Source organism: Labeo rohita, chromosome 21 (genome assembly GCF_022985175.1).
Source record: "Labeo rohita strain BAU-BD-2019 chromosome 21, IGBB_LRoh.1.0, whole genome shotgun sequence".
NCBI lineage: Eukaryota > Metazoa > Chordata > Actinopteri > Cypriniformes > Cyprinidae > Labeo > Labeo rohita.
In genome coordinates this window covers 2,136,864-2,157,181 of record NC_066889.1, presented here as the reverse complement: position 1 = coordinate 2,157,181, position 20,318 = coordinate 2,136,864, and the positions used below count along the sequence as shown (strand labels likewise).

At 37.1% G+C, this 20,318-nt stretch overlaps 1 protein-coding gene across 1 annotated transcript; it reads left to right on the top strand.

Moving 5' to 3' along the window:
• The first annotated feature begins 172 nt into the window (after positions 1–172).
• On the top strand, positions 173–20,307 carry hspa4a (heat shock protein 4a). Its single transcript, XM_051092867.1, has 19 exons — positions 173–485; positions 2,722–2,779; positions 2,875–3,015; positions 3,141–3,263; positions 4,149–4,248; positions 4,454–4,587; positions 7,871–8,115; positions 8,288–8,364; positions 8,456–8,607; positions 8,826–8,932; positions 9,014–9,147; positions 9,678–9,859; positions 11,857–11,949; positions 14,867–15,025; positions 16,706–16,831; positions 16,915–17,022; positions 17,109–17,228; positions 17,519–17,680; positions 19,261–20,307. Exons 1-19 carry the CDS (start codon positions 379–381, stop codon positions 19,456–19,458), a joined length of 2,526 nt encoding a protein of 841 aa, XP_050948824.1. The 5' UTR covers positions 173–378; the 3' UTR covers positions 19,459–20,307.
• The last annotated feature ends 11 nt before the right edge of the window (positions 20,308–20,318 follow it).

Below are 20,318 nucleotides of genomic sequence, written 5' to 3'. Positions count from 1 at the left end.
TACCTTATCAAAAATGTCTGGTTTAGTCGAAGGTAATAACCCTAATGTAGTAAACTCATCTGTCGCTTTCGAATGGCTGGATTTGTCGTCATGGTTACGTCATTGACGGAAAGCTCCAGAGCCATCTAGAACTTCCGAACTCTCGCGATAAAACCGTTGACTTCGGCGTGAACTCCAGCTTTACCCATTACATGTAGCAGTCAGCCGGTCTGCATCAAGTTAGTCAATAGGCATTCGACAACTATGAAATCGCGCTAACCACGGCTTTTAGGATTAACAAGCTTAACTACGCTCCTCCGTGACTGTTATAATTTTTAAGGGTACTTTTGGGTAGTATTCAGTATTTTAGCCGGACTATAATTGTGATTTTCAGTGAAGATGTCAGTGGTGGGATTCGATGTGGGCTTCCAGAGCTGTTACGTTGCTGTCGCCCGGGCCGGTGGAATAGAGACCGTAGCAAACGAATACAGCGACAGATGTACACCGTAAGTCAAAGACTTTCATTCTGGTCGATACTGTAATAGAGACCTCTCATGTATTTCCCTCTGTTGTAAAATTGACCTGTCAAAATCCATTCAACGCAATGACATCAACATTAAGAAGCGTGGAACGTGAACGGGACGTGTTTCTTTCATAATGTCATTAGATTTGATCTGAATAATATAAAACAAGTTAAGACGTGCTTTTTGTCCTCTTGCCGCTATATCAGAATAATGTTGCCTATAATTATGATGCTGTATTTTGCACGTTCGATTAGTATGATGTGTAAGTCTGTATAGTATTTAAATGGCAGGATTTTTTCATTGTGATGTGAGTGTAGTGATGAAGGAGAGCGGTTAGCCGCATGCTACAGCGTGGCTCGTGCTGCTGCTTCTGACGTGACGTCACACCGGCGGCCGCAGGAACATTCTAGCACATTTTAATAGGGCCGCTAGGAAAACCGACAAACATAACTCTGAAAAACTGTTCATTGCACATTTCTTCTTATTTGTGGTCTTATTAATATGTTATGTATATCACTGTAGCGTTTACTTGACTTTAACCGTGTTATTTAAAATATTAATTGATCTTTAATAACAGTTTCTGCACTAAGGAAATGTCTTGAGGTAATACACTACCAGTCCAATTTTTTTAAAAATGTTTTTTAAAGTCTCTTCTGCTCAGGGTGTGAGCAGTAATGTAATTTTGTGTTTTTTTTTTGTTTTGTTTTTTTTTAAGCATCATCCATACTCCAATCACATGATCCTTCAGAAATCATTCTAATATTCTAATTTTCTGCTCAAAAACATGTATTATTATTATTATTATTATTATTATTATGTTAAAACAGCTGAGTAGAATCTTTTCAGGTTTCTTTGATGAATTGAGCATTTATCTGAAATAGAAGTTTTTATCATCACTTCTGATTGATTTATGGCATCCTTGCTAAACAAAAGTAGTAATTTCTATCATTTCTTTTCCAAAAAAGGCAAACTGAATTCAAGCTTATGGATGGTATAGTGTATAATGTTACAAAAGGTTTTTTTTTTTAATTTCAAAAATGTGCTCAATTGTTTTTAAGTATTGATGATGATGATAATAATAATAATAGTTTCTTGAACAGCAAATCAGCATATTAGAATGATTTCTGAAGCATCATGTGACACTGAAGACTGGAGTAATGATGGTGGAAATTTAGCTTTGATCACAGGAATAAATTACACTTTAAAATATATTCAAATAAAAAAGCAGTTGTCAAAATATTTCACTATATTACTGCTTAAATGCATTTAAATATGTGCTTCATTTGAAATGTTGCTATACCAGTATAACATAAGAGTGCTAGTTGAAAGCATTAGTTCACCCCTAAAAATAATAAAATATTCTGAAAACACGCTCGCCCTCGGGCCATCCAAGATGAGAGATGAGCCGATGAGTTTGTTTCTTCATGTAAACAGGTTTGGAGAAAAGTAGCATTCTGTCACTTGCTCACCAATGGATCCTCTGCAGTGAATGGGTGCCGTCAGAATGAGAGTCCAAACAGCTGATAAAAACATCACAATAATCCACAAATATTCCACACCACTCCAGTCCATCAGTTAACATCTTATGAAGCCAAAAGCTGTGGTTTTGTATAAAACAAATCTATCATGAAGATATTTTTTACAAATTTTTACAAATCTACATATATAATCCATTATAAGGCATCCTCCAGTTAAAAAGTCATTGGTCTGAATGAGAAAAATCTGCACAGATCAAGCACCATTTACAAGCAAAAACAGCTCTAAACAAATATGTGGCAGGCTTTTGATGTGAGAGGACATCAGGAGATGGACGTGTTCTCTGGAAGAAGTGTTGTTATGGATCATGGAGTCTCGTTTTAACCAGAAGCAGTGGTATAAAATTAAAACACCTTAATGGTGGATTTCTTACAAACACACAGCTTTTCATGTCTCAAGATGTTAATCGATCGCGTAGATTATTATGATGATTTTATTAGGCGTTGGACTGTCATTCTGACGGCACCCATTCGCTGAAGAGGATCCACTGGTGAGCTAGTGATAATATGCCTAATTTCTCCAAATCTTGGATGGCCTGAATTTTCAGCTGTTCCTTTAAGGAGCATGAAGTAGACGTTTCAAGAACATTGATTTTTTTTTTTTTTTTTGGGATCATTAGATGTAAGAAATTGGTGAAACTGAATTGTAATCTTTGTAGTGGCTAATGATGTGCTCTTTTCAGGTCATTTGTGTCATTCGGTCCTCGTAATCGATCGATAGGGGCAGCCGCCAAAAGCCAGGTAAGTGTTTATTTATTCTGGATAAGCAAAATCACACATTGCGTTGCAGGCTGGATGGAAGGTGTAATGATATTTTCTGTTTTTGTCGTAACAAGGTGGTCACGAACTGCAAGAACACTGTGCAGGGTTTTAAACGATTCCATGGCAGGGCGTTCAGCGACCCATATGTACAGGCGGCAAAGTCCAGCCTGGTCTATGATCTTGCTCAGATGCCAACTGGAACCACTGGTATTAAGGTAAGACTAATTAAACAGCATTAATCAAGTCAAATAGTCAGAAGTATGTTATAACAGCTTCTCTGTTCAGTTGTATGATTTATCTGTGGCTAATTCACAGTAATTCATGCTGTCTGTCCCCACAGGTCATGTATATGGAGGAAGAGAAGGTGTTCAGCATTGAGCAGGTCACTGGTATGCTGCTGACCAAACTGAAGGAGACCGCTGAAGCTGCACTCAAAAAACCTGTGGCAGACTGCGTCATCTCTGTACGTCTGTTCTCTTTTTCTAAACATACTTAAAATATTCTTCTTTAGAGTTGCATAATATGTCTGCAAAATGCAAAAAGTAGTGTGGTCATCTTCAGGAAGAGCTGTGATTATATGAGGCAGTCAATAATGTCATCATATATCCATGATTGCACTTGGGAAAAGGCAGGTTTTATTTCCAAATACCAACAGTATTATTTGGTGTCTGTTATATACACTTTTGTTAATCTAAGCACGATGAAAGCGTGCAAACAGGGTTTACTAAAACTCCAGTACTAAACTTCTTGATTATTTTATTCTTGGGAAATGTAATCTTTACTATTGCCCGTACATTAAAAGTTAGATATATAGTACATCATATTTTACCTGCGTGCATGCAGTACACTTTTGTAAAGATATATATATATATATATATATATGTCAAACCTTATGTGCATAAAGTATACTCTCATACGACAATGTATACTACATAGCAAATCTCAATGGCTTGATTGCTTGCATCATCGCAAAATGTAAACTATATTATCGTCTAAGATTAATCTGCTAAATGCAACTTTAAGGCATGAAGATATTAAGATGTCATATATTGATGTTATAATTTTATGTAAAGCTGTTTTGGGTACATTTGCCTTAATTTATGACAGACATCACTGCCTTCAACTTATGTCAGCGTTTTTGTCCCTTGATTCGATTTTTGAGTTGTGCATTCTCAATTTTCTGATTCTCTGGCTGTTTGTTCTGCTCCATTGTCTGTAGGAGTAACTTCACTGATGTTTTTTTCCAGAATGTTGCATTATTATGCATGGTTTTTATTGTTTAGCTATTGTAGTTACTGTGTAATGAGTATGAGTAGTTATTGTGTTTTTTCCTCATGCTCTTACATAGGTTCCCAGCTTCTTTACTGATGCAGAGAGACGATCGGTCATGGATGCTGCACAGATCGCAGGCCTTAACTGTCTCAGACTCATGAATGACACTACAGCAGGTAAAGTACTGGTGATGGATTTAGTTCACCTGAAAATTAAACTTCTGTCATTGTTTATGCCGAACCCATCATGTCGTAATATTCTCACCTTGATGTCATCCCAGACTTGTATTAATTCTGTGGAACACAAATGATAAATGATTTTTTTTTTTAGCATGTAAAAAAAAATGGTTTTAAAAGTTTAATGTGTTTACTGTAATTGTAGTTGCACTGGCGTATGGGATCTACAAACAGGACCTGCCTGCTCCTGAGGAGAAGCCCAGGACTGTGGTGTTTGTGGATGTTGGCCATGCTGGTTACCAAGTCTCTGTCTGTGCCTTTAACAAGGGAAAGTTGAAGGTGAGGATTTTTTTCTCCAAAAACTTTTATTATGCAGATTATGGTGATAATTCTTAAATGTTACAATTTATTAATGTTCAGGGCAGTTATTACTGTTAAATCATTAGTGTTAACTAAATCTAAAACTATTAAACATTTTTGTTAATTAAAATAAACCTACAGTAAATCACAAACTGGAAAAAAAGTTAAATATAAAGCTAAACAGAAACTAAAAGTGAAAGTAATAAATAAGAGAAAGTAGTAATATTTAAATAAACAAGCTAATAAAAATTGTAAAAGCACATGACAAAATTACAAAAAATTGTCCAAAATCAGTAGGTGTAAAAAATAAATAAATAAAAGATTACTTATAATAATGTATACAAGATATTAAAATACAGTGTTTCCCCTAGGATCATGGCCTTGGGAGGGGGGGTGGGGGGGGTGGGGTTGTGGTGTTATGGGTGGTGCGGCAAAACACTCACACAAACACTTCATAGTGTTTATATGTTTCTTTTAATTGCAGTATACCAATATATTATAATGTCTGAACAATTACTGTACAATAACTAAACAACTGTACACTGAACTAAACACTAAACATCAGTGTATCTATCTAACTATCATCTATCTATCTGTCTGTCTGTCTGTCTATATAACTAACTAGCTAGCTATTAATTAAGCAATTTATTTATCAATTCGTTCATTCATGCATGTGTGTATTTACTTACTTACCAAGATCAGTCTTGTACAGCCAGGGGGAGTATTTCCCCTCTGACAGCCAAGCTGGGTCAAAACCTGTCGTTCTGTGGTGGCTAGACTTTTGCTGCTTGTCAGGGGCAGGACATGCAGCACTTGGGCTCTTTTCTGTACTTTGATTCGGAGTAGGAAAGCTACACCGGCTGCTGCTCGCAGCAGAACACGTGCTGTCATCGTCACCACCTTGGGAGCGTTTAAAAAAAACGCGGATATTTTTGCCTGCTGCGACATACTCTCCGACGCGCGGTCTCTGTCCGCTGGTGGGTGTGTGTGTGCGCGCGCATCGGGGCGGAACTCCGCCGTGCGCGATACGGAGGACAATTGTAAACGCGCAAACGTTGAGACAGAAATTACATGCCATCGTATAAATAACATAATGCTATTTAGTTTAATAAAAGAAAAAAGCACAGACCTGTTATATATAAATTACTTCTGTCGTTATTCGACGAAAATAAAACAAAATTAACTTGACCTTCAAGGGGGGCGGGGGGTGCCGTTGGGGGGGCGGGGCGCCCCCCCTAATATAATGGTAGGGGAAACACTGAAATAACATTAATTTAGAATGGAATGCTCACTCTATTATGATTATTATGGTTATTATTATTATTATTAGACATGGGTCAAAATGATAGATTAGCCATTTCACTGACAATTTGATTAGTGAGTTCAGTTGTAGTTTCACTTTCTATATGCTTTTATACATTTAAAGAAAAAGCATTTCAGAGAATAGCTGTGACGCATGTAATTACTATGAGAACAGTTTGAGAGTTGCCAGCTGGCTCAGCCGGCTGCACAAGCTCTGATGACGACACAGCTGTTTCACGTTTGATGACAGCGTTTGACATGTGTTTCATGTTTATTCTGGCACCTTCGGTTCTGCTAACGCTCACAGATCTGGACTCTATCACAGTAAAAATTGTTTTTATGTAATATTAATGTTGATAAACGCTATAGACCCCCACATAATTTAGGAACTAAACTAAATTTAAATAGTTGAAATATTTTTTAAATAGTTTACATTTATATACACTGCCGCTCAGAAGTTTGGGATCAGTAAGATTTATTTATTTTTTTTAATGGTTTTTAAAGAAATTTCTTATGCTCATCAAGGCTGTGTTCGTATGATCAAAAATACAGAAAAAAATTAATATTGTGGAAACATTATTACAATATAAAACGATGTTTTTCCATATTAATATACATTACAATTTATATCTGTAATTAAAGTTTATTTTTCAGAATCATTACTCTAGTCTTCAATTTCACATGATCCTTCAAAAATCATTCTAATATGCTGATTTATTATCAGTGCTTTTTTTGGAACCTGTGATATTTTTTTTCAGGATTCTTTGATCAATAAAAGGTTAAAAAAAACAGCATTTATTTAAAATATAAAGGTTTTATAACAATGTACACTATTGCTCAAGTTTGGGATCAGTTATCTATTCTTTTTTGAAGAAGAAGAAGAAATTAATACTTTTATTCAAGGATGTGTTAAATTCAATAAAAAGTGATAGCATAGATTTACATTGCTAGAAAAGAGTGTTGGGATGTAACAATATCAAAATTTCACAATACAATAAAATCGCGACATGAAGTCCACATATTTATTGCGATATATTAAAAAAAAAAAAAAAGACAAACGTAAACTTAAGTGAGAAAGTCAGCGAATTGACTTGTACCTGAACCTAAAGGTGATTCAACTCTCTTTTTATTTGTGATATACTGTCTCAGTCTTAATTGCATTTACACTGATGTTTTAGGAAGCCAAACAAATTAGAATATAATAATTTATGATAATGATTTTATATTATTGCTATTGCTATGACAGTAATAGCCATATTCTACTGTAAAAATTGAAAAAGACATTTTTTATAGGTATATTATTTTTGCTTTACACCACAGTAGGGAAATTACTATTCTTTTTTCCCTAATTTCTACACTTGAAAGATGTTTTGGACTGCAGTAATGTTACCCATTTGAACTGCTAGCTATCAGCAATTCATATTGCACTTTTATTTTAGACAGCTTTTATTTTGATAGAAAACTCCAGCTTCATTGATTAATAACAGCCTCACTACAAATCTAGTGAAATACTGTAATCATCTGCCCATTAAAATGTTAGGAACTATGCAAATGTGAAAATAAACGTGAAAATAAAGATTCCCAAACACGCACTAAACTCGATAAATACGATAAACAAGTTCACTGCATTCACTGTGAACAGAGCCGTTCTGAGGTGCGGAAAACATCGGCTCATGAGCTGATCGCCGGACCTTTGTTAGAATAAGTAGATTAAATATATTTTTAAAACCACAGGTCCGGAAGACCTGTCGTTTCATATTGTCATGCGACCATGATAATATCAAGATAATAAAATCACAATATTGATAGTATTGTTACATTCCTAAAATACAGTTAATTTGAGCTGGCATATACTATATGGATGTCTCTTAAGAAACTGTTTTTAAAATGCGTAATTTTGTACATTCTATTTGGAAGCAACAGTATGGCCCTCAATGTTTTTGTTCACTGATTATCATAGGTTCTGGGTTCTGCATTTGACCCTGAGCTGGGTGGTAAAGACTTCGATGAGGTGCTGGTCAAGTACTTCTGCGAGGAATTTGCGAAGAAGTACAAGCTGGACGTGCGATCCAAGCCCCGCGCTCTGGTTCGGCTCTACCAGGAGTGCGAGAAACTGAAGAAACTCATGAGCGCCAACTCCTCGGACTTGCCGCTCAACATTGAATGCTTCATGAATGACATCGACGTCTCAGGCACACTCAACAGGTTTGTAACCACAGGCGACCACATGCCAACAGCTAAACTGGGCGCTCGATGTCAGCGGCGTAAATTAGGCACTGAGCTGTGACGGGAAAACGCTTGTGCGTTATGATGCGAGACGGGGATAATTCGTTAAAATACCACGTCTAATAATATCTTGATGACTCTCTTGTTCCAGAGCCAAGTTTGAGGAGCTCTGTACAGAGCTGCTGGCCAAGGTGGAGGCTCCGTTGCGCAGCATCATGGAACAGACCAGTAAGTACAAGCGCTGTAGCTTTTAGCAGCGTGCCTTTCCCGTCAAGCAGTGATGCAACTGTGGTGTTGTTTGTTTCCCTCCTATAACCAGGACTGAAGAAAGAGGACATCTATGCAGTGGAGATCATAGGCGGCGCCTCCAGGATTCCAGCCATCAAAGAAAGAATCAGCAAATTTTTCGGAAAGGAGCTGAGCACAACATTGAATTTGGACGAGGCTGTGGCAAGAGGATGTGCGCTGCAGGTTAGTTCTTCCATCTAATGATCAACCTACATAGTCTTTTTGACGGCCAGTCTTGTGGGTTGGCCTGTGCCTGATATAAAGTCAATATATGGGCCGTTCTACAATGTTGGTGACCTGTGATAGTTTGTACCAGCAGTTTTTTTTAATGTTGCTTTGCAAGTTCATTTTTCTGCTACAACTACAGTGTTTCCTGCAAACAAATGCTTTTTGTTCCTCAGTGTGCAATCCTGTCACCCGCCTTCAAAGTGCGCGAGTTTTCCATCACAGACGTGGTTCCCTACCCCATCTCTCTAAAGTGGACCTCAGCAGCTGATGAAGGCGTCAGGTGTGTTCTTGGTTCTTAGCGTCTTAAGATTGATTAACTTAGTTCACGGTTTTAATAGTCACATGCTGTCTTGTTCTGCAGTGATTGCGAAGTTTTCCCAAAGAACCATGCCGCACCCTTCTCTAAAGTGTTGACTTTCTACCGGAGGGAGCCTTTCTCTTTGGATGCCTATTACAACAATCCAAAAGAGCTGCCGTATCCTGATCCTACCATAGGTATGTTGGGAATGCTCTTTGCTTTGCTTAATTGGAATTTAGCACGGTGCTGCTTCATTAAGTACATTGCATTAGTCCACATGTCTCCAAACAAAACATATTCATAACAAACAAATGGGTTGCATTTTATTTTACAGTATGTGCATGCTTCACAACTTCACATGACAGCTCTGCTCTTATAAAACAAAGCTTTTTTTTATTGATACATGTTCCTGATCTTACTTGGGGCATTTAGAGCACATATTCACTTTATGGTAGCCAATTCTGCTAATGTCATAATTAAATGCTGGTTATTCTAAAAGTACAGTGTAAAATATCACTAAGCTCCATACATATTTTCTCCTTAACATGTTTGTTTATCCATGTTGTCATCATGGTTGCCAGGTTTGGGAGATTAAAACGCTGGGCAGAAAAGTATCTATGAGAACGGCAATCCTAAAAAGGATTAAACCTGGATTACGCTTAATCGAGAAAAGCAGAAATCATGATTAACTGTGCAACCCTATTGACTCATTTTTGCATGCCCGCAGGCCAGTTTAACATCCAGAAGGTGGTGCCTCAGCCGTCTGGCGAAAGCGCCAAGGTGAAGGTGAAGGTACGTGTGAATGTGCACGGGGTCTTCAGCGTGTCCAGCGCCTCCCTGGTGGAGGTTGTGAAATCTGCGGAGGGAGAGGAACCCATGGAGACAGACAATCCAGGCAAAGAGGATGAGGTAAAGTCATCACTGCGAGTGCAATTTATAATACTTTCTCTATCCCATCACATTAGGGCATGGGTGCCCAAGCTCGGTCCTGGAGGGCCGGTGTTTTGCAGAGTTTAGTTCCAACCCCAGTTAGACACATCTGAACCAGCTAATCAAGCTTTTACTAGGCATGCTAGAAACTTCCAGCCAGGTGTGTTGAGTCAAGTTGGAGCCAAACTGTGCAGTTTGGAGATCCCTGCATTAAGGGATCAAAAAAAAGCATTATTATCAATTTAAGGGTGGAAGTGAATTTTGTTTGTGTACAGAACACAGGAGTTGCTCCTGAAATTAATACTGTTGACAGTAATAACCATAGCGGAAGCTTAATTCTGCTACAGAGTAGAAATATAAAAAAAAAGTAATTGCGGATTTATCTCATAATTTGGATTTCTCTAAATTGTTTAAAGTTGAAAAAATTGTAGCGTTCCAAATAAGAAAAAGAAAATCCTTGTTCTGCAGGTGTGTAGAGCCAAAAGAATACTTGGGATCAAACATAAAAATGGCTAACCGCACACTGAATCCAATGTATGCTGAAAAAGTCTAGCAAAACATGCTTTATTTCATAAACTGCATCGTGCAAGAAGTGCAGGGTGCATGCGAGTTAAAAACAGATGAACACGAGCAACCAGACGTTTCAGAGCTTTTCTTTGTTTTTAACTTGCATGCACCCTGCACTTCTTGCACGATGCAGTTTATGAAATAAAAAATGTTTTGCTAGACTTTTTCAGCGTGCATTGGATTAAGTGTTCGGTTAGCCATTTTTATGTTTGATTTATCAAAATTGCTAATTTATATCTTGCAAGTTCTAAACTCAATTATAAAAATAATTGCAAATTGTAAAACCCACAACTCACCAAGTGTGAAGGGGAAAAACAGTCAGAATTAAGCCTAAAAAGTTGCAGTTGCCTTTTTTATGTATTTATTTTTTTTATTCTAAGGCAGAAATAATCTTCCATACATTTACACTTGTGAGATGCAAAATCAAAAGTTTCTAAGATCATTAAAAATAAATAGGAGTTTGGGTTAGTAGGAACCAGGGCTTGAAAACGAAAAAAAATTCAGTCTGTTCACTCCGAGCAGAATCAATATTTTAATGTTTCTGTTCCTGCATTCCTTATTAGTATTGTTTTGAAATTGTCGTTTTTTTTTTTTTTTTTTTTTTTTTTTTTAATTCTCTGCCTATAATATTATTATTATTATTATTATTATTATTATTATTATTATTATTATATATAAGGAGCAGCTTTTTCTTTACTCAAAGTAACCCTCTGCTCTTTAGTCACAGCCAATACAGCATCATCTTTTCTAGATTTTGGCCAAATGTAGGACGCTAAACAAAAGAAGAAAATCTTTTAACGCTTTCAAGGCATTCAAGTATTTATTTTTTTTTTTTAAAGATATTTAAAATGTGTGATGCATTGTTTAAAAAATTGCATTTTGAGAGGGGAAAAAAACATAAGTCGCGTAGGCTCACGTCGCATTTTATTTTTACATTCAGAGATGATGTAGGCTAAAATGCTGGAGAAGCAAAATGTTTACAAACATAAACACAGTTATTAGTTTCCTTCTCTCCGCAACAAATTCTGTGGTTAAGGCTATGCATTTAGGCTATAAAAACATCAATCTAAAAATTCAATCTAAAATTGATTTAAGGTGATGCCTACTTCTCTCATTCGGCACAAATCCAAATGTTTCCATGTTTGCGATATATCTGGATGCTAAAATATTATTTATTATGTAATAGGCATTATATTTCACTCGCCTCAACATAAAATATCATCCTGTTTCTGGTTCTGTTCCTGTCAAAATTTTGTTAGTTTTCATTCCTTGAACGAGCCCTGGTAGGAACTACTCTTTGTTCTGTACACATGCTAAAAGATCATTTTGACTCCTAAAGCTTTTGAGTGTGTTTGTGACCGTAGTCGTTTACAAGACCTGTGAACATTCGTTGTATTTGCTCCCTAAAGAACAAGATGCAAGTGGATCAGGAAGTACAGAAGGCTCAAGGTGATGATCAGAAAGAACATGCAGACAAGAAATCAGACACTGAAGAGATGGAGGTGTGTGAATACACTTGCACACCAACACCAAATATACAACATGCATGCATTTCCAATTGCAGCCTGCCTGTTTATTTCTACTGGCAGACAGATGATTTTATTGTCATGTGAAATATCTAAGTAATGCAAAAGAAACAGAGAAAAAAGGGACATACAATCAAAAATGTGACCCTGGACCACAAAACCAGTCGTAAGTAGCATGGGTATATTTGTAGCAATAGGCAACAAATACATTGTATGGGTCAAAATGATTTTTCTTTTATGCTGAAAATCATTAAGTAAAGGTCATGCTCCATGGAGATATTTTTTTTAAATTTCCTACCATAAATATATAAAAATTTATTTATTTTTTATTAGTAATATGCATTGCTAAGAACTTCATTTGGACAACTTTAAAGGTGATTTTTCTCAGTATCTTTATTTATTTTATTTTTTTTTTTTTGCACCCTCAGATTCCAGATTTTCAAATAGTTGTATCTTGACCAAATATTGTCTATCCTAACAAACCCTACATCAATGGAAAGCTTATTTATGCAGCTTTCAGATGATGTATAGGGTTGGGTACCGAAACCCGGTGCCAATACGGCACCGGTACCCATGTGACCGGTATGTACCGGACCGAACCAGAACGCGAATTTCGGTGCCTCATTTCGGTGCCACTTAAATGCCTGAACTGTCGATTGAAATATTTGTCTTCTGGTGCTATGACACGGATGTAGAAGCATTGATTCATCAACATGCATGATCGCTAGTTAAATTTAAATACTGCATTCATGGGGTGTCAGAATGATCAGAAAATTTATTTACTGAATGAGAAAACTCACGTGAACGTCGGAAAGCTTTGATGATAGAAATCCAAGACATCTTTGTAGTTACTATCCATTTTCACATTTCGAATTAAAAGCACAAATCGTCTGGAAATGAGACCATCCGAGAAGCGCGTGAATGCTGCAGCTATCGTTACACTTGCTCTGACTGCAGCAGGTGGTTTGCCGTTAGCTTAGCAAGCTACGTTAAACGCGTCTAACTTAAAATGCCAAAAACTAAACATTCTGAAGTGTGGCTATATTTCACGAGAAATGATTCAGACACTGCAACGTGCAGCAAATGTTTTACAGCAGTTGCGTGTGAAGGGGAAAACGCGTCAAACCTCATGAAACATTTGATGGTATGTGGAATAAAGTTGAAAGCAGAGGGATGCACCGTGTTTGACAGTTTGCAGACATCAGCTGGAGAGCTGTCGTATTTTGCCAGAGACGGCAAATATGTGATGCGATCTAGGAAAACCCAACACATGGTGAAATTTTACCTTTTTTAGGTTTTGACACCATATGAAAGCTGAGTACAGGTCCCTTTCCAAAACTTTTATTTTTTACATAACCTGCGTTATGGCTATCTTAGGTTGGCCGATAGCGATGATTTTCAGGATTGGGATTTTGAGAAAAACGGCTTTAAAGTGAGACGGCTTTCACTTTCACTTTACGGGTTTAACGAGAGCTGTCTGTCAAGTTAGCAGCGCTACTGCATCATTAGACAAACAGACAACGTTTGTTTTCCGCTGATCACCCATTTTATGTTTAGTAAATAATGCAGCACCTTGTAGTAAAAGCGAGCGCAGCGCAACTGTTCGCGCACTGTGATAAAACAGACTGTCATCGGACTCCTCTTTAGTAACTTCATCATCCGATCCTTCATCTCTGGATGTGAAATAGCCCGTAACATCATTTAGGGCACTGACATCACCAAAACTGGGCAGACTGAGACGAGTAAGATCGGTTAAGTGAGCAGCTGCAGTACTTTAGACGGCGTTGTTGTGCTCCGCCATCTCACGATGTTAAAATAAATAAATACATAAAAAATAAATAAATAACTTTGCTTGCCGTACTTTACACAGGACTGGTGGAGAATGTGAACTGATACGCCTTTACTAAATATGTTACGTGGTTTATTTTGACAGGTTAACTGTTTTTGTGGAGTTAAGGGAAAGCACCTCCGCAGCGCGTTCTTAACATAGGAGAAAGACAGTCATTTCTGCTTGCTGCAATAAATGTCTATTTTTCTGCACTAAACAAGTGAATTTCGAAGAGATATTTTCAGAGATGATAGACAAGATGTTATAGAATAATAATTTAATGAAAAACGAATTTCCTGAAAACGTCCCACCGCGACATCCGACGGGTTTTCCCAGATCTCATCACATATAGTCATATTTCTGCAAAAGAATTTCTGAAATTTTAAGCTGTTAAATTATTGTAGTTGGGTTAGGTGGCTTAGGTTTTATTGTTGTTGCGTTTTGCATTGACTTAATAATGTATAGTACTACTATACATCTTCTTTTTTTTTTTTTTACTTTTAATACATTGTTCAATTTAAAGAACTTTTTTTGTCCAATAAAAATATATTCTTGTGTCATCCACCACTTTGTGGCTTTTTAAAAGTATCGGTTCAGGCACCGTTTTGGCACCGGTACCGTTTTAAAAGTATCGATTTGGCACCGGTATCGAAAAAACCCCAAACGATACCCAACCCTAATGATGTATAATTCTCAGTTTCAAAAAATTGGCCCGTATTACTGGTTTTGTGGTCCAGGGTCACAAATGAAATAATTTAAATGGCATTGTAGAGCTCATATGTGCCCTTACATGAGGCACATAAAATCCCAAATTTTGCATTGGCAACCCAACACGGTACCAAAATATACAGTATAGGAAGTGTCTTGCAATTGATTAAACAGACATCACGCGTTGGATTACTGCATCACTGTTTATTGGTAAAACAAAAGAGTTCGATCGGACACAATTTGACATCAGTAACAAAGATATGGGAGCATTTTCCCCCTTTAAAACCCACAACCTCACCACTGCTCTACAGCACTTAATGTTTGCAATGGGAAATTCACTGTGACTCTGACCTTTAGACTTCAACAGAAGAAAACAAACAGGAGGAAAAGAAGAATGAGCAGCCTCCACAAGCCAAGAAAGCCAAAGTGAAAACAAAGACTGTGGATCTGCCGATCGAGAACAGCCTGAACTGGCAGCTGGCCAGTGAAACGCTCAATCTGTTTGTGGAGAATGAGGTATGTCACAATGCGAAAAGCACTTAAGCCACACCACAGCAATCAGTTTATTTGATTAGCGTTCTGTAGGAGAAGATCAAGCTGCACGATTGAGAATCACAATTTTTATGTTTCAATTATGTTTCAATCATTATTCTGTCAGCGACAATAGCCTTGTGGTTAGTACGCCGCCATATAGCACACACGTGCTCGAGTTTGATTCCCGTCTCGAGGTCATTTGCCAGTCCTGCTTATCAAAAAGAGATTTTTCTCTGTAATGATTTTGCACTAAAGTACAATAGTGTGTAATTTACTAAAGGCTGTGATTGCTGCATTATTAAAAATGTTAAATTTAAATGAAATATGTAAGAAAAATTGGATTCAATGATTCACTCATAAATAAATTTTTTATTTTATTTTTTTTTTTTTTAACAAATCTTTAGAATTAATGATTCAGTGACAAATAATCTGTTATGGTGCATTCACACCAAACACACTCGCTCTAGATTACTCGTGGGATGTTTTCTACATCACTCGCGCGAATAACAGCAAGGCGCGATCAACCATGATAGAGAGAACTGTGAATGCTGCTTTGTACCTGCTGTTGAAGTCCCAAATACGCTGGAAAGCCAAACGCCTGGGTTCACAGCACCATCCAGAGGCGGATGAGTAGCTCATTAATCCTGCATTAATGTGTTAAATTTTTCTGCTGTACATACATTGACATTATTGTTATTATTAGTTTATTTTTAACAGCATCTCTGTAGCCATGCTATTAAAATACAACTACCACTACGACTGATATTAATTGTTTTCTACACTCCAGATACCTATATTATAAATTTCTGGCTACAATAATGCAACTGGACTTGTCAATAAGCTCTCCGCTGATTGGCTTGGGTGAGAACGCATCATGCGAATTTTCCACTCGTTGAAATTTTTGAACTTGCATGGCATGCGCATTTGAGGCAAATATCGCATGTTTGTTGCAAACGCGCCATGCATTTTGCATCATTTGCGTCGCCCAGCACGAATTCACCTCTGTTTGCGTCTTTGCATTGACCAAATTCGCATTTGGTTTGAACACACCACTATAGTCAGTTGGCGCCACAGTAGTGGGCACGAATGTTATTTGGTGCTCCAGATACTTTCAAAAGGTGATTTGCTCTATTTCAATTGCTATATCAATGTAACACTGATATAAAAAAGCGAAGAGAAAGAAAATGTATTCTTCTTTATTTTATATATTAACATCATAAAATGAGTGAAACTGTTTTTTCAGGAAAACGTGCAAATTGCAGTTTAAATGCAGCTTTAAAGGGCTCTACAGGAAGAATGGTCTTATCTAGCAAAACAGTTGGTTATATATTTTTATGTTCTTTTTAACTTTAAGCACTCGTTTTTCTTCTGGTTTGTGACAGTTTATGGTATGTTGAAAAACTCCCATCACTTTAAAATCATTTCAGGCGGACGGGACAAGATGAGTTTTTGTGGTTAAAAAGTATATAAGTTGCAATTTTTTTTTTTTTGAGAAAATACCTTGTGTAAATTTTTGTTCTGGAAGTGAACTTCTCCTTTAATGTCAGAACTGCAGTGGGTTTGTGCGTTTAAGTTAACGATTTATTAAATCAGAAATGTGAAACAAAAATTTAAAGACTGGTTAAAGAATTGGTTTCTGACATTGTGTTTTCTTGCCTGTAGGGGAAGATGATTATGCAGGACAAGCTGGAGAAAGAAAGAAACGATGCAAAGAACTGTGTGGAGGAGTACGTCTATGAAATGAGAGACAAGCTGCACGGAGCCCTGGAGAACTTTGTCAGCGAGGCTGTGAGTGTCTACATGCGTTTGGTTTCATTCATGAAGGTGCACTTATAAATGCTGTTTTTATTAAGCAGTGTTTTTCAATGCAGGATCGAGATTCTTTCTCCTTGAAACTGGAGGACACTGAAAACTGGTTGTACGAAGAAGGAGAGGACCAGCAGAAACAAGTGTACATCGATAAACTGAATGAGTTGAAGGTAGGTGTGGATGTGTTACTGATTTGTTGAAGTTTGAAACGGTTCCCTATTAAAAGGAATAAACACAAAAAACCGTTTGCTTCTAGAAACTGGGAGAGCCGATTCAAAACAGATTCGTGGAAGCTGAGGAGCGGCCGAAAGCTTTCGAAGAGCTTGGAAGGCAAATCCAGCAGTACATGAAAATCATCGAGGCTTATAAAGCCAAGGTAATCATTCATTAAGCCACATTTATTTATATAATGCTTTATACAGTACAGATTGTTTGAAAGCAGCTTCACTTTAGCAAACAGGAAAATATCAGTAATAATTATGTGTTATGTGAAACATTTAATAACTTAGCTCTAGATCTAGTTTTGTTCTCCATCAATATGCCAGTGCAGTTAAATCGATTAAAATGACTGAATATTAGGTGTTGTTTAAAGCGCATTTGTTTCATTTACAGTAACACTGTAGAAAACGTTTGGATGAGTCATGTTTCTTTTATCTCTAAACTCAGGACGAGCTGTATGATCATTTGGATGAGCTGGAAATGATGAAGGTGGAAAAGCAGGTGAATGAAACCATGACCTGGATGAACAACAAAATGAATCTGCAGAGCAAACAGAATCTCAGCCAAGACCCTGTGGTTAAAACCCAAGAGATTCAGGCCAAAACAAAGGTACAGACAGTGGCTTAAGTATCTTAATTATCTGTATGGCTCAAAATCTGCTATGGGGTAATTAAATGTAACATCATGCAAAAAATGTGTCTTTTATTGTAAAATGAAACAATATTATCAAACGTTGAAACTACATTTTATAAAAATGTGTGTCAGCATATGAGAGTCAAATTGGATGAAACACGGACCTTCATCTATTGCCAAAATTCTGACAAAAATAGAGAATTATTGATTATATTTAAATTAGGAATGTCAGAATCATAGAACATGTCATTTGCATTATGTAAATTATGAATTATGCACAATTTGGTCTCTGACAGACAGTATGTTGAAGCTTTCTTCATTTTCATCTCTGAAAGCAATGACATGCAACAAGAAATGCATGTACTCGCTGGACCTCTGTTTCTCCTAAATACGACTGTGCATTGCACATGTTATGTACTGACAGACATTGATGTAAGGATATTCAAAAAGGTGGATATAAAAGCATATGGATCGTAAAGTAGTAATTATTTCTTAGTCACCGACAGGTATTCAGTGAAGTGATTTGCCTGTGCGTGTGTTATGTCATTTTTTTTTTTTTTTTAATGGACGTGAGAATATGTTTGATTTTTGGGTATTATGAAGCATGCTGCTCTGCTGGAGATGTTTGAAATGCTTTTTTGTTTAGTTCATTAGTTAATTTACAGAATAAGGTTATATTCATGACTTGAAGGAGAAGTCCACTTCCAGAGCAACAATTTACAGATAATGTACTCACCCCTTGTTATCCAAGATGTTCATGTCTTTCTTTCTTTGTCGTTAAGAAATAATTTTTTGAGGGAAACATTTCAGCATTTTTCTCCATATAATGGACTGATATGGTGCCCCGAGTTTGAACTTCCAAAATGCAGTTTAAATGCAGCTTCAGACGATCCCAAATGTGGTTGTAAACAATCCCAGCCAAAAAAAATGGTCTTACTAGCGATTAAAAATAATACAATTTATATACTTTTTAATCTCAAACGCTCGTCTTGTTTTACTCTCCCTGAACTCTGTGTATTCTAGCTCAAGACAGTTAGGGTATGTCAAAACTCCAATCATATTTTCTCACTCAACTTCAAAATCGTCCTATATCGCTGTTTTACCTTTTTCGTTAAGAGTGTTTGATCTTCTTTGAATGTTCACTTTGCAAACACTGGGTTGTAGGGTTGCAGCGATGCAGGATGATTTTGAAATGATTTTTGAAGCTGAGGGAGAAAATATTGGGGTACTATATCAGTCCAATATATGGAAAAAATCTTGAAATGTTTTCCTCAAAAAACAAAGGCATGAACATCTTGGATGACAAGGGGGTGAGTACATTATCTGTAAATTGTTGTTCTGGAAGTGGACTTCTCCTTTAAATTGTGTCTTACTTAGAGACTGTCATGTTTGGCTGTCACAAACTTGTTAACTTTTGCGAATCAAAGGACTGCTTTTTTTTAATCCCATGAAAATGAAAAATCACTTTTTAAAGCTGCTGTGTCATTATTACCTCTTAGCACATGTATGTCCTTTTGAGAAGTAAATCTTCTAACTGTATCTTCACTATTACACAGGAGCTGTATTCTGCTTGCAATAATGTCGTCACCAAACCCAAGCCCAAAGTGGAGCCTCCAAAGGAGGAGACGGCACCCGAACAGAACGGCCCTGTTAATGGACAGGAGGGTTCGGAAGCTCAAACGGGCAAACCAGAGAAGGGCCAAGCCGCCCCAGAAAACACAGAGGCCAAACTTCCCGAAATGGACATCGACTAAGTTCGCTCAGCCCTCTTCTGTGTTCGCACCAGCCTCTCTCACGCCTCTTATATGCCTCTGAGTTCAGATTAAAAAAAAGAAAAAACATTGATTTTGCTGAAGCAGGCTGCCTAATTCAGTTCTCTTGCTGTCGGTGGCATGTTTCCTTCTGTTTTGCTGTTTAAAAACAGGATACATAGAGATTCAATCTCCCTTTTTTGTTTTTTGAAACCGGATAAAACACGTTATAGATATAGGACGAGATCCTGCTCTGTCGCTTTTTTAAATATCCACAGTTCCAGATTCCTGAAAAGAAGGTGGATGGGATTATCAAGTGGGATGGATTGGTTTAGTGCTGTTTACTGGATAACATATTTCTGTACTGTTCTACTATTTGCAAAGTGTATTGGCATCGATGATTCATTGCACAGACTAACTTCACAAGTGAAGTTTCTAACGACCAGATTTTGGTGAAGAAGCACTGAAACGGAGGAATCTGAACATCCTCTCGAGGCAGAGGCATGAGCTGCACTGTATGTCCAAGTAGAGTTACTGTTATGCAGTATTTCGTTGTAAAAGGTGCGTCATTCTGTGTCGACGGCCTGCGTGTGGTCGCTTTTGGGTTTAGCCTTGTTTGTTTTTTCGTTTTTCCTTTTCTACTTTGCAGCCTGTGTGAATGGTGGAGACCAATTTGGTGTCCCTTCCAGTCACAAATGATGAGAATAAACCATTCATTTTGGTATACAGACAAAACAATTTATTGGAATGTACTGGAATGTATTTATTGGATGTACATACTGGTTTACTATTAGTGTACTAACGGTGTCAGTTTAGTGAGGTGAAATAAAATCAGGTATTTTGACCATCGCATCTGAAAACAA